At 42.5% G+C, this 22,874-nt stretch overlaps 1 protein-coding gene across 2 annotated transcripts in view; it reads left to right on the top strand.

Moving 5' to 3' along the window:
- Positions 1 to 22,536, top strand: part of PPT2 (palmitoyl-protein thioesterase 2) — a 90,330-nt gene extending 67,794 nt beyond the window's left edge. For both annotated transcript variants that reach the window (XM_070936628.1, XM_070936627.1), the window contains exons 4-10: positions 611 to 764; positions 8,597 to 8,692; positions 10,456 to 10,563; positions 11,460 to 11,543; positions 15,614 to 15,698; positions 16,806 to 16,860; positions 18,751 to 22,536. In XM_070936628.1, the coding sequence (XP_070792729.1) occupies positions 611 to 764; positions 8,597 to 8,692; positions 10,456 to 10,563; positions 11,460 to 11,543; positions 15,614 to 15,698; positions 16,806 to 16,860; positions 18,751 to 18,894 (726 nt within the window). In that variant the 3' untranslated portion in view covers positions 18,895 to 22,536. The remainder of the gene's footprint in view (positions 1 to 610; positions 765 to 8,596; positions 8,693 to 10,455; positions 10,564 to 11,459; positions 11,544 to 15,613; positions 15,699 to 16,805; positions 16,861 to 18,750) is intronic.
- The last annotated feature ends 338 nt before the right edge of the window (positions 22,537 to 22,874 follow it).

Raw genomic sequence — 22,874 nt, forward strand, 5'->3', positions numbered from 1 at the left:
CCTTCCCCTGGAGTGGGGTGGGAATGGAGATTTTACAGTATCCTTCCCCTGCTACACCCACCAAGCCACGCCCACCAAGTCATGCCATGCCATGTCAACCATGCCACAACCCCAGAACCGGTACTAAAAAATTTTGAAACCACCACTGGACTAGACTTTGGGCAACATTGGTTTGGGACAAAAATATTTAAGAGAAACTGGACCATCAGATCTTCCCTGATGGAGATAAGGAATAAGTTGGAACTAAGTAACAGATGTATCTTTATGTTTATGATATTAGTATCTAGAAGGAAGAGACAGAGATTGGAGTAGTGCAGGGCTTAAGTTTCCTCTTTGTAAATCTTTGATACTTCCCTCATCCTTCCTCATTGTTGAAAGCTGTGTGTTGCTACTTTACTGAGAGGAAAAAAGACTCTGTGTAACTTGGTAGTTCACGTATGAGATTTATTTTACAGCATCGTTACATTTATGTTCCAGCATTTATGCTTCAGTCTTCTTCCTTGAGGTTCAGCTTAGGTTCGGCTTCAGCCTAGATTTTTCCCAACATCCAAAGAATGTGATGAAGAATTGAAAATGTCTTGTGCTCTTCACCCCTGTCAAATTCCTACAGACTCATCCAGGAACCAACGTTTCAGTTGTGGATTTGTTCGACCGAACGGAAAGCTTGAAATCTCTATGGATGCAAGTGGAGGGGTTCCGACAAGCGATTTACCCCATTATGCAGAATGCTGTCGACGGGGTCCACCTTTACTGCTACTCACAAGGTACGGGGGGCTCTTGGTATGGCCAAAGAAAGGTCTGTCTCCATATTGGAAGGGGCTAACTGAGTCACCTACAACTACAATGGAGCCTGCAATCATGCTGGCTGAGGAATTCTGGGAGTTGAAGTTCACCCATGGTAAAGCTGCTGAGGTTGAGAAACACTGGCCTAAAGCAATGTTAGCTGAGAGACTAACATTAAATTAAAATTAAAAGTTGTGCTGAGGTTCTCATGCCTTCTGTTGTTCCTCAAAGGCCAATCCAGGAGAAGCATTATCTGCCAGCCTGCCTTGATATAATCTCAACAGTTATTTTTAATGTTTGGCTCTCTTATCTTACCTCTGTTCAGAAATAGAGGTAGGGAATTATCAAGAATGATCTGGGGAACTTGGATGATTTTTTTGGCTATTTGTCCTCAAATTTTATTGTACTTATTTATTTATTACATTTATATGTCATCTTGCAGTCACACACTTGCCCACATACCCTGTTTTCCCCAAAATAAGACATCCCGTGATAATAAGCCCAATCAGGCTTTTGAGCACATGGCAATAAGGCCAAGCACTTATTTCAGGGTTCAAAAAAATATAAGACAGGGTCTTATTTTCAGGGAAACACAGTAACAGTCGTGTTTGGTGTAGTTGGTATGAGCTGAGGTGGCACAGTGGTTAGAGTGCAGTACTGCAGCTACTTCAGCTGACTGCTAGTTCAGCAGATCAGCGGATCAAATCTCACCGGCTCGAGGTTAACTCAGCCTTCCATCCTTCTGAGGTGGGTAAAATGAGGACCCAGATTGTTAGGGGGCAATATGCTATTTAGTATACTGTCTTTGGTGTAAGCCGCCCAGAGTTCTCGGAGAGTGGGCGGCATAGAAATATGACTAACAAATAAATAATAAAAATAATAATAATAGTTGATACTTATAAGACAGAGGGCTCCAGCACCACAAAAACACTGACCCCCAAAAAAGTTCCCATAGGAAAGGCAGCTTAAAATGGGATTGAATGGCTAATGGTCCAGCATGTATGGCTAGCTAGCTAGCTAGATGGATAGATAGATAGAAGAGATAGAGATAGAGATATATGTATATAGAGATATATAGAGATATATGTATATAGAGATATATAGAGATATATGTATATAGAGATATATAGAGATATATGTATATAGATAGAGATAGAAAATAGAGAGAGAGAGAGAGAGAGAGAGAGAGAGAGAGATATGTATATAGAGTTAGAGATAGATAATCTCCCTCCCTTCCCCCCTCTCTCTTACAAACACACACACACACACACACAAAGCAAAAGAGAAACAATTCTCTAGCTTATTGCCCTCCCATCTCGGCCACCCTGGACTCAATGACAGTGCTGGACCTAAACCTGAGTAGAGCACCAAGCCTTGACTTCAGCCTTAGTGCAACCGATGCCACTCAAAAAAGCCACCTCACAACTAATGGGGAACAGTCTGATTGTCTCTCCTGCCATGTACCACTTAGCTTCTGGAGGTGTTCCCTTTCTCTTGATGGGCCCCTGTGGCCCATCCAAGGAAAATTTGAGTCACACAGGGCCTTCATTCTTGTAGTAGTTTCTAAAAACGCTTTTTCGTGGCCTCCAAAAACCATGTGCCCCATTCTCACATGACAATAACAATAATCCATTCTTGCATTGTCTCTGCAACCTCCAAAAATCACGCAAAATCAGCGGATGCTCTTGAGAATAGCTGTTGTCGGGTATCGGTGAACACTGATGCATCACCCAAAATGTTGTAGCATGTCAACTTTGACACAAGTGTCATAGGTTCGCCATCACAGGTCTGGAGAGAGAGAGGTTTAGGTTTGAGTGGCACTGTTTAAGCTGAACAACAACATATTCGTTGCCTACACTAAATCATAAGTGCCAGAGGTCAGCAACCTGCGTATCTGGAGCCGCATGTGTCTCTTTCATCCCTCTGCTGCGGCTCCCTGTTGCTGGTCGTCTCCACAATTGATAGGGCTTTTGGTTAGGACAGGCGGAGGAAAAAGGGTGCCACGCTAGGAGGAGACTATGATGGGGGAACCGGACTTCCGGTCAGGCTCCAGAATTGAATGGGGGCTTCTGGTTAGAACCTTTGTGGCCCTTTGAGTGTTTAAGGTTGCCGACCCTGGCCTACACTAAACCATATGTGACAAAATTAGTGGAACAGAGGAATACTGTCAATATAATTTACTTGGATTTCAATAAGTCATTTGATAGACCATAACCTACTACTAGATAAAGTAGAAAAATGTGGGTTAGGCAGCATCACCACCAGATGGATTCATAACTGGCTGACCAACCGCACTCAACATGTAGTCCTCAATGGAACTGCATCTACATGGAGGGAAGTATGCAGTGGAATACCCCAAGGCTCTGTTTTAGGCCCAGTACTCTTCAACATCTTCATCAATGGCTTGGACAAGGGGATAGATGGGGAACTCATCAAATTTGCAGATGACACCAAGCTGGCAGGAATAGCCAACACTCCGGCAGATAGGCTTAAGATGCAGAAGGATCTTGACAGACTTGAACATTGGGCGCTATCTAACAAAATCAAATTCAGTAGTGAAAAAAGTAAGGTTCTACATTTAGGAAAGAAAAACAAAATGCGCAGGTACAGTATATGTGGCATCTTGCTCAATAGTAGTAACTATGAGAGGGATCTTGGAGTCCTAGTGGACAACCATTTAAATATGAGCCAGCAGTGTGCAGCAGCTGCCAAAAAAGCCAACACAGTTCAAGGCTGCATAAACAGAGGGATAGAATCAAGATCACGTGAAGTGTTAATACCACTTTATAATTCTTTAGTAAGGCCGCACTTGGAATACTGCATCCAGTTTTCGTTGCTATGATGTAAAAAAGATGTTAAGCCTCTAGAAAGAGTGCAGAGAAGAGCAACAAAGATGATTAGAGGACTGGAGGCTAAAACATATGAAGAACGGTTGCAGGAACTGGGTATGTCTAGTTTAATGAAAAGAAGGACTAGGGGAGACATGAGAGCAGTGTTCCAATATCTCAGAGGCTGCCACAAAGAAGAGGGAGTCAAGCTATTCTCCAAAGCACCTGAAGGCAGGACAAGAAGCAATGGGTGGAAACTAATCAAGAAAAGAAGCAACTTAGAATAAGGATAAATTTCCTGAGAGTTAGAACAATGAATCAGTGGAACAATTTGCCTCCAGAAGTTGCGAATGCTCCAACACTGGAAGTTTTAAAGAAGATATTGGATAGCCATTTGTCTGAAGTGGTGTAGGGTTTCTGCCTAAACGGGGTTGGACTAGAAGACCTCTGAGGTCCCTTCCAACTCTGTTATTCTATTCTATTCTATTCTATTCTATTCTATTCTATTCTATTCTATTCTATTCTATTCTATTCTATTCTATTCTATTCTACTCTACTCTACTCTACTCTACTCTACTCTACTCTACTCTACTCTACTCTGTTCTATTCTAAACAGAGCTGCCATAATAATAGTTCCCCTATAGATTCAAACCCTTCCTCTTTGTGTATTCACTTCACCATATCTTCTCCATATTTTGAGCTGGAGGCCTAAAGCAAAAAGCGATTTTCATAACATCCTGGCTTGCAACTCAGGGCCTAGATAAACATGTATTCAAGAAAAAGATGATTGGACTGTATGGACACCACCCAGTCATCTTTAAGCCTCCCTTCTTTGACCTGGGAGTTGAAGTTCACACATTCTTCAGGCTGCTAAGGTTGAGAAACAGTGGCCTAAAGCAATGTTAGCTCAGCGACTCTGTGGGAAAATGTGAAAAGGGCTGGTCAACTTCTGCCTCCGCTTGCTCATCAAGGGCCAATCCAGGGCAAGGCTCATTCTGTTAGTTTGCATTTAGGAAGTTTGTTGCGTATGCAAATATTTGTAATGTTTGTCATAAACTTTGATGCCACTTTGTCATGGAAACTCACAGATGTTTCTAAATCTGAGGAGAAATACAGGTACAAGTAGTCCTTGATTTACAGCAGTTCATTCAGTGACCCGTTACAACGGCACTGAAAAAAGTGACCTGTGACCGATTTCACGGTTACGGCCTTTGTAGGATCCCCATGGTCATGTGATCTGGTGTTCAGATCACAGTTCACAGTTGCCCAGTGAACCATGGGCAACTGGTTCATACTTGTGACCTTTGCTGTGTCCCAAGATCACGCAATCCCCTTTTGCGACCTTCTGACAAGCAAAGTCAAGGGGGAAGCCAGAATTCACTTAACAACCGGGTTACTAATTTATCGACTGCAGTGATTCGCTTAACAACTGTGGGAAGAAAGGTCGTAAAATGGGGCAAAACTCACTTAACAAATGTCCCACTTTAGCAACAGAAATGTTGGGCTTGATTGTGGTCGTAAACTGAGGACTATCTGACTTCCAGGTGCAATTGGGATTAGAATTTCCATTGCTAAGCAAAGTGTGTGTCGCGCCTGATTTTCCGACAGTTTTTTGCTATGGTTGTTAAACAGCTTTTAAGTGAATCACTTGGTCATTAAGCAGATCCGACTTCTCCCATTGACTTTGCTTGCCTGAAGGCGGCTGGGAAGGTCGTAACTTCATGATCACATGACTTTGGAAGGCTGCATACCAGCTGCTAAGCCCCCAAATTTGGATGGGGCTGCTACAATGGTCATAAGTGTGAGGACCAGCTGTAAATCCCCTTTTTTTTCAGTGGCATTATAAGTTCAAACAGTTGCTAAACAGGCGGTTGGAAGTTGAGGACTACTGTACTCCAAAGGCCTCACTTCTAATCTTCAAATCTTCTATATATTGTGAAAGGTGTTTTTTTATGGAAGGCCCCAAAAGTTAAGGCAGAAGACCATTTTTTTATTTGGGTGACCATTTAGAGACAAAGGTTGGGAGAAGAAGGGAGCTGTTGCCCCTTTTCTAAAACTTGATTCTTTTCTGTTAAGATCTTTAAATTTAGTAGCTGGAGCCAGTGGTGTATTAACCATTAAGCAGACTAAGCACGTGCTTAGGGCAGGGGTGGGCAACTGTGGCCCTTTTACAACCTGTGGACTTCAACTCCCAGAATTCCTGAGATAGCCAAGCTGGCTCAGGAATTCTGGGAGTTGAAGTCCACAGGTCATAAAGGGGCCATATTTGCCTACCCCTGGCTTAGGGCACTAGGCCCAAAGGGGGCACCACAAAATCGAGAAAGAAAAAAAAAACCCAATGAAGATTCGTACAGTATGTACAAAGGAGGGGGGGGGCACCAAGATTTGTCAGTTCTTAGGGCACCAGTGAGCCTTAATCCGCCACTGGCTGGAGCAGTGGGATTGTGCAGTGAGCCACAACACACAGTTGTGATTGATTGAAGAGCGCCGGCTCCCGCGTGAGTCAATCTGCGCTGTGATTGGTTGCTGTGGGGTGTGGAGCAGTGGTGGGTTTCAAAAATTTTTACTACCGGTTCTGTGGGTGTAGCTTGGTGGGTGTGGCATGGCTTGGTAGGCGTGGCTTGGTGGGTGTGGCAGGGGAAGGATACTGCAAAATCTCCATTCCCTCCCCACTCCAGGGGAAGGTTGCTGCAAAATCCCCATTTCTTCCCGATCAGCTGGGATTCGGGAGGCAGAGAATAGATGGGGGCGAGGCCAGTCAGAATTTTTACTACCGGTTCTCTGAACTACTCAAAATGTCCGCTACCGGTTCTCCAGAACTGGTCAGAACCTGCTGAAACCCACCTCTGCTGTGGAGGGGGGAGGTTTTTGTTGTTTTTTTTTAATTTGATTTATATGCCGCCCTTCTCTGGAGACTCAGGGCGGCTTACAATGTGCTCAGCAATAGCCTTCATCCTTTTGTATATTTATACAAAGTCAGCTTATTGCCCCCACAACTGGGTCCTCAATTTACCTACCTTAGAAAGGATGGAAGGCTGAGTCAACCTTGAGCCTTGGCGAGATTCGAACCTGCAGTAATTGCAGGCAGCTGGTCTTAATAACCAGCATAATAACAGGGTGCCTTAGACCACTGTACTACCAAGGCTCTGAGTTTCCCCCATTTTCCCTGACTTTTTTTCTCTGTGCCCTGTATGCTGTGATTTACCTCATGATGTACTGTTGTGCCTGACTATCTTATACTCTATAAATATAGATGTTAAATGGCATCTACATTGGCAGAAAAATATCTATGAACACCAACTAGCAGCCAGAAGAAGACGTGACGAAAATTCTTTAATTTCACAACACATAGACGGATTCGACCATAGTTTCAATTGGGAAAACGTGACCATCTAGACTAAGCCATGTCCAAAAATGTCAGGGAATTTCTAGAAGGCTGGCACTCTGACAAATCAGCCATCAATAGACACATAGACATTAACAGCATCTACAGACAATGCAAAAGAGGCAATTAAGCAGCCCAAAAGAGAACAAAAAGACTCCAGCATTTCTCCACCAGTAATCTGCACCCAGATCAGCATAGATTGACTCCAAGGTTAACTTCAGACCAACAATCAAGTAAACAATACCCCAATCAAAGAACTGCCAAAGAGCCATCGGTAAACAGCCCAACCAGAGAATTTCTAAGACCCACCTACACAGACAGGCAAGTCATCAGAATATAAACTGACAGCAAACAGCACTTCCTACTAGCACTGATGAGGTTACCTAGTTAGGGTAATGAAACGTCTGTAAGAAAACAAGCAAGTTCAGAGAGTACCAAGGACCCCTTAAATATATTTATTTAACATCAGAGCTGTGGTGGTGCTGTGGTTAGAATGCAGTATTCCCATAGTTTACAGCCATTGGCGGTTGTTCCTAAGTATGATGTCAAAATGTACATCATAATGCCATATGCAAGAGCCGCGATGGCGCAGAGATTAGAATGCAACATTGAAGGCTAATTCTGCCGACTGCCAGCAGTTCGATCCTGACCTGCTTAAGGTTGACTCAGCCTTCCATCCCTCTGAGGATCCAGATTATTGGGGCCAATGCAGTGGTGGGTTCCTCCTGGTTCAGCCCGGTTCCGCCAAGCCGGTAGCAGTGACAATATGACGTCACCGAACCGCTTCTGCCCCCCCACCCCCCACCCCCCCATGTTCTTACCTTTTATTTGGCCCCACCCCCAATCTATTGCTGTCTCCTGAGACCTAGCTGATGGGCTATAAGAAAAAAAACTGTTTAAACTCTTGCTGCGGGGCTTCAAAGGGCCGTCCTACAGCTGATCAGTGGTAAAAGGCAGTTTGGTGGTAGACTGGTGCCTCCAAAGACAAATGAGTAGACCGATGCCTGCAAAAATAAATGGGTAGACCGGTGCCTGCAAAAATAAATGGGTAGACCGGTGCCTGCAAAAATAAATGGGTAGACCAGTGCCTGCAAAAATACATGAGTAGACCAGTGCCTGCAAAAATACATGAGTAGACCAGTGCCTGCAAAAATACATGAGTAGACCAGTGCCTGCAAAAATAAATGGGTAGACCAGTGCCTGCAAAAATACATGAGTAGACAAGTGCCTGCAAAAATAAATGGGTAGACCAGTGCCTGCAAAAATAAATGAGTAGACCGGTACAGTTCCGCAAGCAATTAAAAGCCTGGTAGACCAGTACCTCTGCTAAATACTAAAGAATTGTCACATGACCATCAAGCCATGCCCACAAAATAAGCCACGCCCACAGAACCAGTAGTAAAAAATTTTAGAACCCACCCCTGGGCCAATGTGCTGACTCTGTAAACCGCTTAGAGTGGGCTGTAAAAGCATTGTGAAGCGGTATATAAGTCTATGTGTTATTGCTATTTATCTAAAACTACAAGCCCGTGTCAGCGTCTCTGACTCCATTTGGATACCGGCTGTGCAATTCCCTGACAATTTTCACTCTGTCCTACAGGAGGACTCATTTGTCGTGCTCTGCTTTCTACGATGCCCGACCACAATGTGGACACATTCATCTCTCTCTCCTCCCCGCAAATGGGGCAATATGGGGGTAAGTAATGAAACAAGGCAGGGGTGGGCTTCAGATCCTTTAGCAATGAGTTCGCTGCCCCTCCCCAGGCTCTGTAGGCTTTCTTCAAGCCTCCGGGAGGGCAAAAACAGCTTCCCCCAGAGTCCGGAGGCCCTCCAGAGGCCGGAAACAGGTCCATTTCCGGACTTCTGTAACCTCTGGTAGGCCCATTTTTTGCCCTCCCAGACCCTGCACTTACTTGGAATGATGAACGGGCCACGTGGAGACTCCTGGGAGGGGTGGGGTGGGCATGGCCAGCCAGGGGTGGCATTTGGGGGTTCGCCGAGCCTCAGTGATCCTTAGCTAGAGGATCGCCCGAACCCCCAGGAGCCCACCCCTGAAACAAGGATAAGGGATGTTCTGATGACATTTGTGTGGGACTTTGGGACGCAAGTCTGGAATGTAAGGAAAAAAGAATTGACTTACAACTCTTTTTGGTGCAGTAGAATACAAAGTCTAGTTAGAAACTCAACTTTTTGCTTTACATTTCTGATAGATACTAGTCATTTCTATGACAACAAAGTGTAATATTTCATTTTCAGTATCTTATCCCTTGTCCTGTTTGGTTTACCGTTCATGCCTCACCAATCCAGATGTTTCATTTCTGCTCCTCCATTTATGCATTGGCTTCTATTATATTTAAACATAGATTTATACAGATAGTCCTCAACATATGACCACAGTTAAGCCCGAAATTCATGTTGTGAAGCGAGACATTTGTTAAGTGCCTTTTGCCCCATTTTACGACCTTTCGAGCCACAGTTGTTAAGTCAATCACTGCAGTTGTTAAGTTAGTTACACAGCTGTTAAGTGAATCAGGTTTCCCCATTGACTCTGCTTGTCAGAAGGTCTCAAAAGGGGATCACTTGACCCCGGGACACTGCAACCGTCATAAATATGAGTCAGTTGCCAAGAATCTGCCAACAATTTTGATCATTTGATCACAGGGATGCTGCAATGGTTGTAAGTGTGAAAAATGGCCATAAGTCACTTTTTTCAGCGCCTTTGTAACATTGGTCACTAAATGAACTGTTGTAAGTCGAGGACTACCTGTATTTACCCATATACATTTATTTATATTTATATTTGCATTGCTAAGATGGAAATCTCTGGAATTTTGACAGCCCCATCTCCTAGCTTTTCCAACTGGAGCCACCTCCAAATAGGTGGATTTCAGCTCCCAAATTAGCTGGGATGCATATCGCTTATTTACTTTGAAAAGGAGCTAAGATTAGGGATGGCTACCCCAGTTAGTTGCCTTGTATGCTTTAGCCTTCCCAAAGGCATACAGGGCCATCCTGTCTGGAAACAATAGATTGGGTTACAAAAGGATAGAACAGGAGTCAGCAACCTGTGGCTCTGGAGTCGCATGTGGCTCTTTCACTCTTCTGCTATGGCTCCCTGTCACTCAAAATATGCGTCACAACCGCCAATGTGCGACACTCGCCAGCACGCGATTTATTGAGCTTTTCAACCCCTCGTAGGCCAACCATGGATAAATCCAAGCGAAGAAAAGTTTCAAAAGAAAAACAGAATGTTTAATTCAACTACATATGCTAGTTTTGTGGCTGCTCAAGAAATAGTCAGGTTTTGTGACTCCTGGTGTTTTCTTTTCTGTGGGAAATGGGTCCAAATGGCTCTTTGAGTGTTTAAGGTTGCAGAGCCCTGGGATAGAAGATCCTGAACTTAAAACAGTGGTGGGGAAACTGTTCATTGGCATCCTCTACATTTCTTTTTCAATTCAGACACCAAGTACTTGAAGTGGCTCTTTCCACACTACATGAAAAGCAACCTCTACCGCCTCTGCTACACACAGCTGGGTCAAGATATTTCCATCTGTAACTACTGGAATGGTAAAATTCAGTCTGCTTTGTGACTTCAGCAGTTATTCTGCATTTCATGGGGGGGCTTTGGAGGGTTTAACTGTTTTCACCTATGAACGAAGGCAAATATACGTGTCTCAGCATAATGTTGCAAGATCAAATCTGGGTCGGTCGCCAGGACTAGAGGTTTTGTCTTCCGAGCTTTCAGACTCGTGCTGCATCCGATCCTCAGGGAACTTCTCTCTCTCCAGAATGTTTTCACCTATATTGCTGAATTCATATATTGTGTGAGGCCATGGTTTGTTTTAATTGTGGTTTGACGAAGTTCCAGTAGCTCAGCTAATAGCGCTAAGCGATAACCAAAGAAATTGCATTGTGGTTAATCATGCAATTGGTGAACTCATCTTTTGGCCTGGTTCTTGTCTTAAGCCAAGTTGGATGGCCAAATGTAATTGGGTTGGGTGAATACAACTCACTAAACCATAAGCTGTGGTTTTCAAATTATAGTCACTGAACTCATGCTATAGACTTAGCCAAAACTAAATAATGTCTCAATGGGATGTTTGATCTGGCCTCAGCTTCCATATAATTCCTTAATAGGCCAATATTTATCCACATTTTCTGTTTTCCAGTGTGGGGGCTGTATGAGGCATTGCTTACCGAGCCAAAAATAGTATTATCGATGCCAAAAGTGTTAAATTAGCATTTTTAATTGCTCGTTTTCAGTATTAAAAATTGGTTCAGATCTGCTTTCATATCTAAACTGTAGGAGGGCAGACAAATTTAGGCTAGGTTCATACATTGCTCTAAATCTCAAGGTTGATTTAGTGATTTAATTGATATACTTTAGATACAGAAACAAAACAAGAGTACTCTCTTTATTTTTCTCTCTTCCCCTGCCTCCCCTGTGTCTTTTGCATTTTCAGACCCACACCATCGAGATCTTTACCTCAACAATAGCAATTTCTTGGCCGTGTTGAATGATGAGAGATTCCACCCCAATGCAAGTGGTAAATGTTTTTTTAACATCCTTCAATTCCAGTACATAAGGGAGAATGGTGGAGTAGCAAACACCACATATTCCTGCTTTGTGGTTAATTCAAAATACAGATAGTCCTCGACTTACGACCACAGTTGAGCTCAAAATTTCCAATGCTGAGCGAGACAGTTGTTAGGTCAATTTTGCCCCATTTTATATGACCTTTCTTGCCATACCTGTTAAGTGGATCACTGCAGTTGTTAAAGTTAGTAACACAGTTGTGTGGTGAATCCAGCTTGCCCATTAACTTAGCTTGTCAGAAGGTCACAAAAATTGATCACGCGACTGTGGGACATTGCAATCGTCATAAATATGTGTCAGCTGCCGAGCATCTGAATTTCGATCACGTGACCATGGGGATGCTGCAAAGGTCATAAGAGTGAATAAGTCACTTTGTTCAGTGCTGTTGTAACTTTGAACATTCAGTAAATGAATTGCTGTAAGTAGAGGACTACCGTTATTATCTTAGTTGCCTTAATTCTTGTACCAGAATTTGCTGTTAAACTATGAACTGATGTTAGTTCTTCCCGGGGCCTGTTTTTCGCCCTCCCCAGGCTCCAAGAAAGCTTCTGGAGGCCGGAAACGGCCCATTTGCCGACTTCCAGTGGGCCCTGAAGGCCTGAAAATCAGATGCGCACACCAGAGCTGAGCTAGGGCAATGCTCACGTGCCCACCGATATGGCTCCGCGTGCCACCTGTGGCACACGTGCCATGGGTTCGCCATTACAGATATAGATTGTTCTTGACTTATGACTCGTCATTTAACAATCACTTAAAGGTTATGACAGATTTTTTAAAAAACTACTTATGACCCATAACTTATGAAGTTATGACTACCACCCCTCCCCTCCCCCCCATGGTCACGTGACCACACAAGCACAGGCAACCAGCTCACATTTACGATTGTTGTAGCATCCCGTAGACAGATGACTGCACTTTGGTACATTTTTAAATTGATTTAATCAAATCAAGGTATCGTCCATCTCGCTCTCAGAGTGACTCTTTTCTGGCAAAAACGAGAAGAATAGATTTGCTTAACAACCATACGATTCACTTTACAACTGTCGTAAAAAATTATCGTTAAAAACAAGTCCAGTCACGTGGTATCTCAATTTATAATCCTCACAATTTACGACTGAAAAATTCCAGGCTCTATTGTTGTCAGAGAGTACCTGTAGTGGCTAGGCAGCCATTAGTTCAGGATGCTTTAGTTCAATTCCTGCACCGAGAAGATTCAGTACCCAAAATAGCTCTCTCCAGCTCTGCGATTCTCTGTTCAAACCCCCAGAGCAAACCGAAGCTCCAATGTATCCCTGCCAAAAGGGATTATTTTTAGGAGCCTGTCCAAACTCTGCCTTACAGATAGAGCTGCCTCTGTGCCTCCAGCAGTAGTTTAGAAGCAGGAGTACACATGACTAAATTTGCAAGCAAAACATTTCCTAATATAGAGAATGCAAGGTGACTGGAAAAATCGTTGCTTATTTTTTTTTTTTCCCCCTTGCCTGAGCCTTTCATGGAGGCCTGGCCAAGCCAGATCAGCTGAATGATCAGTTGAATGGCATTTCATGAGTTAAAGTTCAAGCTTGTCAAACTTCCAGCCTTTGGGATAATTCATTTTATTTTATTTTTTTATTTTAATTTTGATTTATATGCCGCCCTTCTCCGGAGACTCAGGGCGGCTTACAATGCGTTAAGCAATAGCCTTCATACTTTTGTATATTTATACAAAGTCAGCTTATTGCCCGCACAAACTGGGTCCTCATTTCACCTACCTTAGAAAGGATGGAAGGCTGAGTCAACCTTGAGCCTGGTAAGATTTGAACCTGCAGTAATTGCAGGCAGCTGTGTCATGAAATGCCATTCAAAATTCTTGCTTCGGGGATAGCTTTTATGGCATGAAATAATTTTATTCTTCTGAATCATTTCTGCTAACTGCCTAAACCAGTGTTGTTGTTTTGTTTTTTTAATCTTGGCAATGTGTGGACTTCGACTCCCAGAATTCCCCAGCCAGAATTTCCACTCCCAGAATCCTTCAGTAGCTGGGGAATTTTAGGAGTTCACATCATCTTAAAGTTGTTCCAAGGTCAGGAAACAGTAGTCCAACCAATGCATTAATTCATAAAAATAATTGCCAGATCACAAATCTTAAAAGTAAAAAAAGGAACAAAGCCAGAAGGGGAAAAAGGAGATAATTAAATGCATCAGACATGACAACTTTACTAGACATTTCCTGGAGGTTGAATGGTTTGTTTCATTGGTCTACAGGTAGAGCAGGAAAATCTATTTTTGGCCTGGAACTTCCTCTCTACCTGGGGCCATGTGAGGGGCGGGGCCAGTGATATTATGATGACATTGGAGTAGGTGAAGCTGAAATAATCAGACTCATTTTTTAGTCATTTTAAAGAGAAAATAGGTGCCTTTTCCACTTAGGTCTCCCGTAAACATACAGGTAGCCCTTAATTTATGACCAAAATTGAGCCAAAAATTTCTGTTGCTAAGTGAGACCATTATTAAATGAATTTTGGCTCACTTTATGACTTTTCTTAACACAGTTATTAAGTGACTCGAACAACCACAATATGGTTGTTAAGTGAATCGTGGCTTTTCATTCTCTTTGCTCATTGGAAGGTCGCAAAAAGTGATCCCATGATCCTAGTATACTGCAGCCGTCAGAAATATAAACCAGTTGTCAAGCATCCGAAATTTTATCACATGACCCATGGGGATGCTGCGACAGTCATAAGTGTGAAAAATGATCCCAAGTCACTTTTTCAGTGACATTGTAATTTCAGACGGTCACTAAATGAATGGTTGTAAATTGAGGAGTACCTGTATTTTATGTCTGCTTTTTAAGAGATATAACATCTTTTATAGGAGTGGTGCGGTGGCCTAGAGGTGGAGCTCTTGCCTCACAATCAGGAGGCTGTGAGTTCAATCCTAGGTAGAGGCAGATATTTCTCTCTCTGGGCACACTGATAATATATATGTTGAACAAAACTCTACACTGGCAACAGGAAGAGCATCCGGCCATTAAAACACTCTGCTAGCTCCATTCAGTTGCCTAGACTCCACCCTGCAACGGATTATGGGATCATTAAATGATGATGATAATGTCTTTTATAGGTGTCCTCAAATCTCTGTGAAACTGAAGGCATGTTTTCTGTCCCCTATTTTTATGGATTATATTTATATAATCCATAATCCAAAATTATATGGGTAATTTTGTTGGCTGCAAACAACTCACAATTTAAAGGCTTAAAATACTCCTCCTGTAAACCTCAGAATTTCCAGAAATGTGGGGACCACAATTCCCAGAATCCTTTGGGAAAGGAAAAGGCAATCCCAACAAGAAATTGAGAGTGCCAAATAGGGGAAGATAAAATAAGTAGAACTTGTTTTATTGCTTATGCCTTTTATAAAAATAGGAGGAAAATTTCCAAAATTTCTGTCTATGGAGATTCTCGGTCATCCCGGTCATGGTTGTCCCAAAGGTGCGTTTTTCAAGAGGCAACTGGGCTTTCTGGTTTTTCTGTGAAGGCGTTTCGCCTCTCATCCAAGAAGCTTCTTCCTCCAGTCAGAGCTGAAGAAGCTTCTTGAGTGAGAAGCAAAACGTCTTCACAGAAAAACCAGAAAGCCCAGTTGCCTCTTGAAAAAAAATTTTTAGGGGTGTTTTAATCTGTTCTGGGCCAAATTTATTTAATTAGGTTTTTATACTGTTTTTAAATTTTGTAATTCTGTGTGTTTTATCTCTTGGCTGTTCACCGCCCTGAGTCCCTCAGGAGTAGGGCGGTATATAAATCTAATAATAAATAAATAAATAAATAAATAAATAAATAAATAAATAAATAAATAAATAAATAAATAAATAAATTAAAAATAAATTAAAAAAGCACCTTTGGGATTCCAAACTTTCTGTAAATCTTCGTAGAAGAAGGGCACGGGGAAAGGTTTTTTTTTGTTGACTGATGAGGGGGCAGGAAGAGGGAAAGAGGAGAAACTGGGGAAAGCAACCACATTTCTGAAATTCTGCTCCTCTCGCAGCGTGGAAGAGAAACCTTTTGCGTATCCGCAAGCTGATTCTGATCGGCGGCCCAGATGACGGGGTCATCATGCCCTGGGAATCCAGGTGAGCTTCAAACATGGCAAGCAAGAGATTCAATTCTGGACTGAGAGAAGCCAAGTGCTGATTGCCACTTAAAAGGTTTTAGCAAGAAGCTGTTTAACACCACTTGAAACCAGTGGTGAAATGTAAAATTTGTTACTACCAGTTCTGTGGGCGTGGCTTGGTGTGTGGGGGGGGTAATGTGACTGGGTGGGCGTGGCCAACTTTTTTTCTTTTTTAAAGCAATTTTTACAACCTATTCAGGCGAATAGGTTGTAAAAAAATGCTTTTAAAAGATAAAAAAAAGAGGCTCTGACAATCGCAGCTGTGGTGCGCGATCGTCAGAGCCTTTTTTTTAACCTTTTAAAAGCCGGAAGTAACGACACGGGTGGGTGGGTGGGCGGAGGAGTTTTTCACTTCTCTTCAGCCACTTCCAAAACTTTTTATTTCCAATTCTTTGCATTTCCTCTTTTTCTTCATCTTAACTATCCTTTGTTCTCTTTGTCTTTATTTTTTCACTCTGTACTTATACATCATCTGTACCTCTAGTAAGTGGGTTCATTTTATTATGGTCTTTGAACAGTGTAGGTGTCAACTCTGAAGCTGGCCTGACTGAGGCCATCTTTGAGGCGATGGAGATGAGGGCTAGAGAGGGGGATATAGAGATAGCTGGGGGTTTATAGCCAAAACAAAATACTTTCCCCTGGGAACCAAGGACATTCCAACAGTGGCTGAAAAAGGAGGAGTGATGTTACCAAGCAACCAGACAACACCCTGATTGGACCATGTGATTGTTTGTTTGGGAAAACTGGAAAACATTTACTTTTAATTAGGTGAAAATCATGGGAACATTTAGAGTTGGTTTTCACCAGTCTGTGCCAATATATCCAAATAAATTGTTCTTTGAGGAATTTTCCTGCTTTGGAGTTCTGTTTGCTATGGGTTTATTACTTGGAACCCTGACAGTAGATACATATATGCATATAAACATAAAATTCTACATCGGTCATAAAAATAGTGATGAAAAAGGAATTAAAATATTTAAAAAGAAGAAGGTGTGGAGTATCTTCCAGATTTATTAGATACACTGTATAAATCTACCTGGATTGTTCTGTCTTGTTTCTTTTACAGTATGTTTGCCTTCTACGATGTTAACGAGACGGTAAAGGATATGACATCTCAGCCGGTGAGTAAGGACAGGCTAACAATGCGAGGTGAAAAAATGTGGTAGGAAGAATATACAGTGCTCAAAAAAATAAAGGGAACACAAGCAGAAGACCTCTGAGATCTGAATGAATGAAATAGCCTTATTAAATACTTTGTTTGTTACATACAGTAGTTTTGTGTTCCCTTTAGTTGTTTGAGTAGTGTATAAACTACTGTATGTAAAGAACAAAGTATTTAATAAGGCTATTTCATTCATTCAGATCTCGGAGGTCTTCTGCTTGTGTTCCCTTTATTTTTTTGAGCAGTATATTTTGGTTTATTGTGTGGTTTCTGAACTTTTTGCCATCACACCTCCCTTTAGTGCAGGTACATCCCCCCAAATTTTTCCTTCCTTGCCCAAAGAAGGACCTTTATCAACAATTAGAAATGAAACCTCTATAATGGGTTTAAACGCAATCAACTCCATTAAACTTTAATGTCACAGTAAAAGACCTGAAAGATCAGTGTAAGGAGACATGTCTTAGCTGTTCTACCGTGTTTCCCTGAAAAAAAGACATGTCCAGATAATAAGCCCAATCGGACTTTTCAGCGCATGTGATAATATAAGCCATTCCCGCAAAATAAGCCCTCCCACCAACTACTTACACGCATGCGCAGCCGGTCCCGCCATTTCCTCTGGTTACTTGCCGCGCAACCAAAATGAGTTGAGGAGGCGAGGCCAGAGGGAGTGTAAAGGGGGGGGAACACATGCCCTCCCCTCCCTGTTCTTTGCGCCATCCGAGCGGCTCAACACGTCCCGCCCCGCCCCACCCCACCCCAATGGCAACAGCAGCCTGGCTGCTTCTCTTCCCCACTGTCTCAGGTGGCAGGTGGGGTGGGGGAGAAACGTCTCTTCTTCCTCCCCTCGCTGGGCATGGCGGGGTTCCTGCCCCTTGCTTAGCCACCCACCCCAGTGGTGAAATATAAAATTTGTTACTACCTGTTCTGTGGGCGTGGCTTGGGTAAATATGACTGAGTGGGCGTGGCCAACTTTTTTTTTTTTACTTTTAAAACCATTTTTTCTACAACCTCTTCAGCTGAAGAGGTTGTAAAAAAATGCTTTTAAAGCCTCTGACGATCCCAGCTGACTTGCCTGATCGGCAGAGGCTTTCTTCTTTTTTTAAGCCTCTGACGATCCCAGCTGACTTGCCTGATCGGCAGAGGCTTTTTTTCCTTTTAAAAACATTTGTTCTATAACCTCTTCGGCCGAAGAGGTTGTAGAAAAAATGCTTTAAAAGCCTCTGACGATCCCAGCTGAGCCGCACGATCATCAGAGGCGTTTTTTTTTACTTTTAAAAGCATTTTTTCGGCCAAAGAGGTTGTAGAAAAAATGCTTTTAAAATTTTTTTAAAAAAAACCTCTGATGATTGCGCGGCACAGCTGGGCCATTGGGGGGGGTGGGCAGGGATTTTTGCTATTGGTTCTCCGAACCACCCGCCTCCAACGCTACCGGTTCAGGTGATCCGGTCCGAACCGGGAGCATTTCACCCCTCACCCACCCCCTTTAGGGATGCAATTTGGGGGTGGCAGGTGGGGGGCACAAGAAGCGGGACGCAGGTCTTACCTTTCAAGCTCCGTCGCTTTCCTCGCCGTTGTGTCCAGGGAAACACGCTGTAAAAGAAAACCTTCTCGCGAGTTCAAGAAGTTTGATTGAACTCGTGAGAAGGCTTTCTTTTACTGAAGGCTTTCTTTTTAAGCAGCCAGCTGGGGAATTCTGGGAGTTGAACTCCACACATCCTAAAGTTGCTAAAATTGAAAAACACTGATTTTATTAACTTTGCAACCCTCAAAAATGTGTGTTTTGGTGCTGCTCAGTGGCTTTGAAGGTGTACCCAGTTTGAACTTTGGGTTTTTGTTGCTCCTTTCTCAGGTCTACCTCCTCGACACGTTCGGCTTGAAGACTCTGGACGCTCGTGGCGACATTGTTTTCTGCAAAATGGCCAATGTCTCTCACACGAACTGGCACTCCAACCGCACCGTCTATGACACATGCATTGACAAATGGCTGACGTAGCTGGCCAAGCCAGGGAAAAGGAAGAGGAAGAAGAAGGAGAAGAAGGAGAGAGAGAGAGAGAGAGAGAGAGTCCAAAAGCTCTTGAGCTTTGTTCTCTGACCTCAACTTGGCATTTATCGTCCCACAGTGAAAACAATTCATCTGCCTGTAACTTTTCTAGGAATGGATTATTATTATTTTTTTCAGCAGCAGAAGAACTTTTTCCCTGCAGGACTGGTGGAAGCTAGTAGCAAATTTGGGTGCTCTAAGATGCTGCGTGGAAGGCCTCAAGTGAACTGGATCCTTAGTCCTTTGTTGTGGCTAAACTACCACACAAAACAAACAGACAAAAAAGAAGACCGCAAACGGATTACAGTTACGTGTAATCAAATATATCCAAAAGTCATATTTTCTAGTAGCCAGCCTATGGCAGAAACACAGTAACTGTGAGAACTGGAGGTATTTATTCTTTTTAGGTTTCAACTCTGGTATTTAGCGTCATTTGATCTCCAGTTTGGAAATGTTTTAGTTGCGTAGATTATATTTTTCATATTGTAATAATGCAACAGCTACCCAGGACTGGGTTTAAAAGAGACCAGCCCAACGTTTGTGAGAACAAATTCAGGGGAAAAAAAATCTTACCATTGATCCCCTCAGTTAATTTGAGTTTTGTGCTCCAATTATTGCTTTGACTTTCACCAGAGTGGGAAGAAAAGTAAATGTGTAAACTTTGATCCAGAATCCAGTTTGACGCCAGTAAAGAAAACACCAATGGAATGCCAGAAAACCCAAATAACCCAAGAGTTCCAGCGGAAAGCATATTTTTGTGTGTGTGTTTCTTTACATAACCAAGCTGGAAATAGCTCAAGGATCCCTGCCTCCAGTTATACATCAAAATCAATATTATAAATTATCAATTGACTTTGGGAGGGCAGATTGGATCGGTGTATACGATATTTCCTCTCTCCTTAGAAGCACAACCTCAGGATGGCAACAGAAAGCCAATTTAGATAAAAATGTTCATGATCTTGATTTTATTTTTTTAAAAAATGTGTATTTAAGAGTGACTAGCCATTTTTAAGAGACCAGAACTTTCAATAAGGTGACCTTTCTTTCTCCCTATTTCTAGAGCAGAAGCTTCATAGCTTTGCGTGCAAACAGTATTAAACTCTTACATTTTTATCAAGTTACAATAAGATGTTTACATGGACTCAGGTTTAACTTTTAACATTAGATCAGGTATGAAGGAGGAAATGAGTTAAATTTAAACTAAGATTCCAAGCGGATGCTTATCATTAGACATGAGGTGTGTGTAAAGTATCTTTTGCCTTCCAGATGTTTCTGAACTTAAGTCCCAGATTCTGGGGGCTGCTGGTGGTTTAGCAGCATCTGGAAGCTTACAGCTGTGTACTTCATGTAAAAAGTCTTTACAAATGAACTTGGCAACCTTCTTACAGTGAAAATATTCTTTGGGGGAAGCAATCAAGAATGTGACACATACCTGTAGTTTAAAGTGATACAATCCTGTTACTTGAAAACGTTGGCTTAAAAAAGTTACTAAAAGTTTTTCTTCTGAAATCCCCTTTTATGTATTTCCAGCTGGCTTCTATCCTTCATAAAGACTTCCAGTCATTATGGTTTGTGAGCTCTGGTTTACAGTTTAACCATGATGGGGGAGTTGAACCACTAGAGATTCTGGGCATCCACCTTTGGCTTTGGGTATCCCCAAATTCTCCATTTTGTTTGTTTAGGAGGAAGTGACACAACTGAGTTGCCTTCCAGTAAATAAAGCGACCCACAAATTTGACACAGAGGGATTAGAGCAGTGGTGGGATTCTATCGGTTCGGACCGGTTCGGGTGAATCGGTAGCTCCGACGATCAGATGGGCCCACCTGCCCGCGCTATTTTCCTACCGTGTTTCCCCAAAAATAAGACACTGTCTTATATTTTTTTAAACCCCAAAATAAGTGATTGGCCTTATTTTCAGGAAGGTCTTATTATTTTGGGGCACGTGGAGCAAGACGGGGATCTTCTTGCCATCTTACCTGATTTCCAGCTGTCTCCCTAACCCTAAACAGAGGAAATGGCAGAGACCGGTTGCACATGCATTTAAATATTTTTAGGGAGGGCTTATTTTCTGGGGTAGGCTTATTTTCAGGGGAGGGCTTATTTTCGGGGAAGGACTTATTTTTGGGGAAGGGCTTATTTTCGGGAAAACATGGTACCTTTATCTCCTCAGCTGATTCGCGCAGCAGAGCTGATTGCCGCATGAATCAGCTGTGTTACTCCGCCGAAGAAACACGGAAGTGAAGATTTTGTCAAACTGTGCATGCGCGCACAGCATGCGTTAGGTGTGGACGTGCGCAAAGCATGTGATCACCGAACCGGTTATTAAACCGGGAGGATCCTACCACTGGACAAGAAATTTGCCAGTCTATCGAACTAGAAGCACTTGTGACTTTTTTGATGCCCTCCAGCAAGATGGGGATAGGATCAGGTTTTCAGGAAAAAAATAATTTTGAGAGAAAACTCTGAGAATCAAACAAGAGACTCTCAAGTGTCTTTTGATTTGAATACTAGAACAACATCTCTCCATACAAGAGTGTGATATTACCTCAGACTGTTACGGTGAGGCAGGATTATCTGAAGACGTGTGTTCCTTGTTTTGTTGCTTTTTGCAAAAAAGAAAAATTGGGGATCAGAAATACTTGCTCATTTGCTACAGGTAGCCCAGAAAACAAGCAATTCATCCCAATCCATTTTCTCTCCAAGGCCGTTCCTTCATTCATACATAAATAAGTATAGAGAGCCAGCTTGGTTTAGTGGTTAAGGCACCATGCTAGAAACCAGGAGACTGTGAGTTCTAGTGCTGCCTTAGCCACGAAAGCCAGCTGGGTGACCTTGGGCCAGTCACTCTCTCTCAGCCCAACCCACCTCACAGGGTTGTTGTGGGGAAAATAGACGGAAGGAAGTGTATCTACATATGTTTTCCACCTTGAGTTGTTTATTAAAATAATAAAGGTGGGAAGTAAATAAATCTCCACATTCACTGTACTAAGCGTGGCAGGATACCTGGTTTACTGCTGGTCTGGGGCATTTACCCTAGAAGTATTTCAAAAATCTTGTCAATCTTGTCAAATCTTCAATCTGGAAAGGATAACACAGAGGAATTGTGGCTTGATCAGAGTACATATTACTTTTATTATTATTTGAGACATAGATACATAGAATAATAGAATTGGAAGGGACTTTGGAGGTCTTCTACTCCAACCCCCTGTTCAAGCAGGAGACCCTTTCAGACAAGTGGTTGTCCAATCTCTTTTTGAAAGCCTCCAGTGATGAAGCACCCACAACTTCTGGTGGCAAGCTGTTCCACTGGTCAATTGTCCTCACTGTTAGGAAGTTTCTCCTTAATTCTTCTCTCCTTGATTAGTTTCAATCCATTGTTTCTCATCTTGCCTTTTGATGCTTTGGAAAATATTTTGACACCCTCCCTCTTCTTTGTAGGAGCCCCTCAAATATTGGAACATTGCTATCATGTTTGAATGATCAAGACAAATGTGTACCAGACGCACTTGTACAATGCAAATAAGGTTGTTGTTTGTTTTTTTAAATCATTTTTCATCCCCATTCTTTACCTGGGGTAGAAACAAGAGGGGAGAAGGAAAAGCAGGATTCACACCAATAAAATCACAAAACACTATTCTTGGATCTCTTTCCATTTTAAGCCTTCCTTTGGTTTAGTTTCACCGTTTGCCTTACGATAAGCTTCTTTTTTCAAGAACAAATGTGAATTGCATAGAGGTAGCAGCATTAGAGGCTGACATATCTTCACTGTAAATTCATGTAGCTTCTAGAACAGCGGTCACCAACTGGTGGTCCGTGGACCACTGGTGGTCCATGAGAAAATTTTGGTGGTCCTCAGAAAAATTATTTGCATTTTTTATATTGCACTTAATCAGGGGTCCTTAAACTACGGCCACTGGGCCAGATACATGCA

The sequence above is a fragment of the Pituophis catenifer genome, unplaced genomic scaffold (assembly GCF_029215685.1).
Source record: "Pituophis catenifer annectens isolate HBS135680 unplaced genomic scaffold, rPitCat1.0.hap2 SCAF_2, whole genome shotgun sequence".
NCBI lineage: Eukaryota > Metazoa > Chordata > Lepidosauria > Squamata > Colubridae > Pituophis > Pituophis catenifer.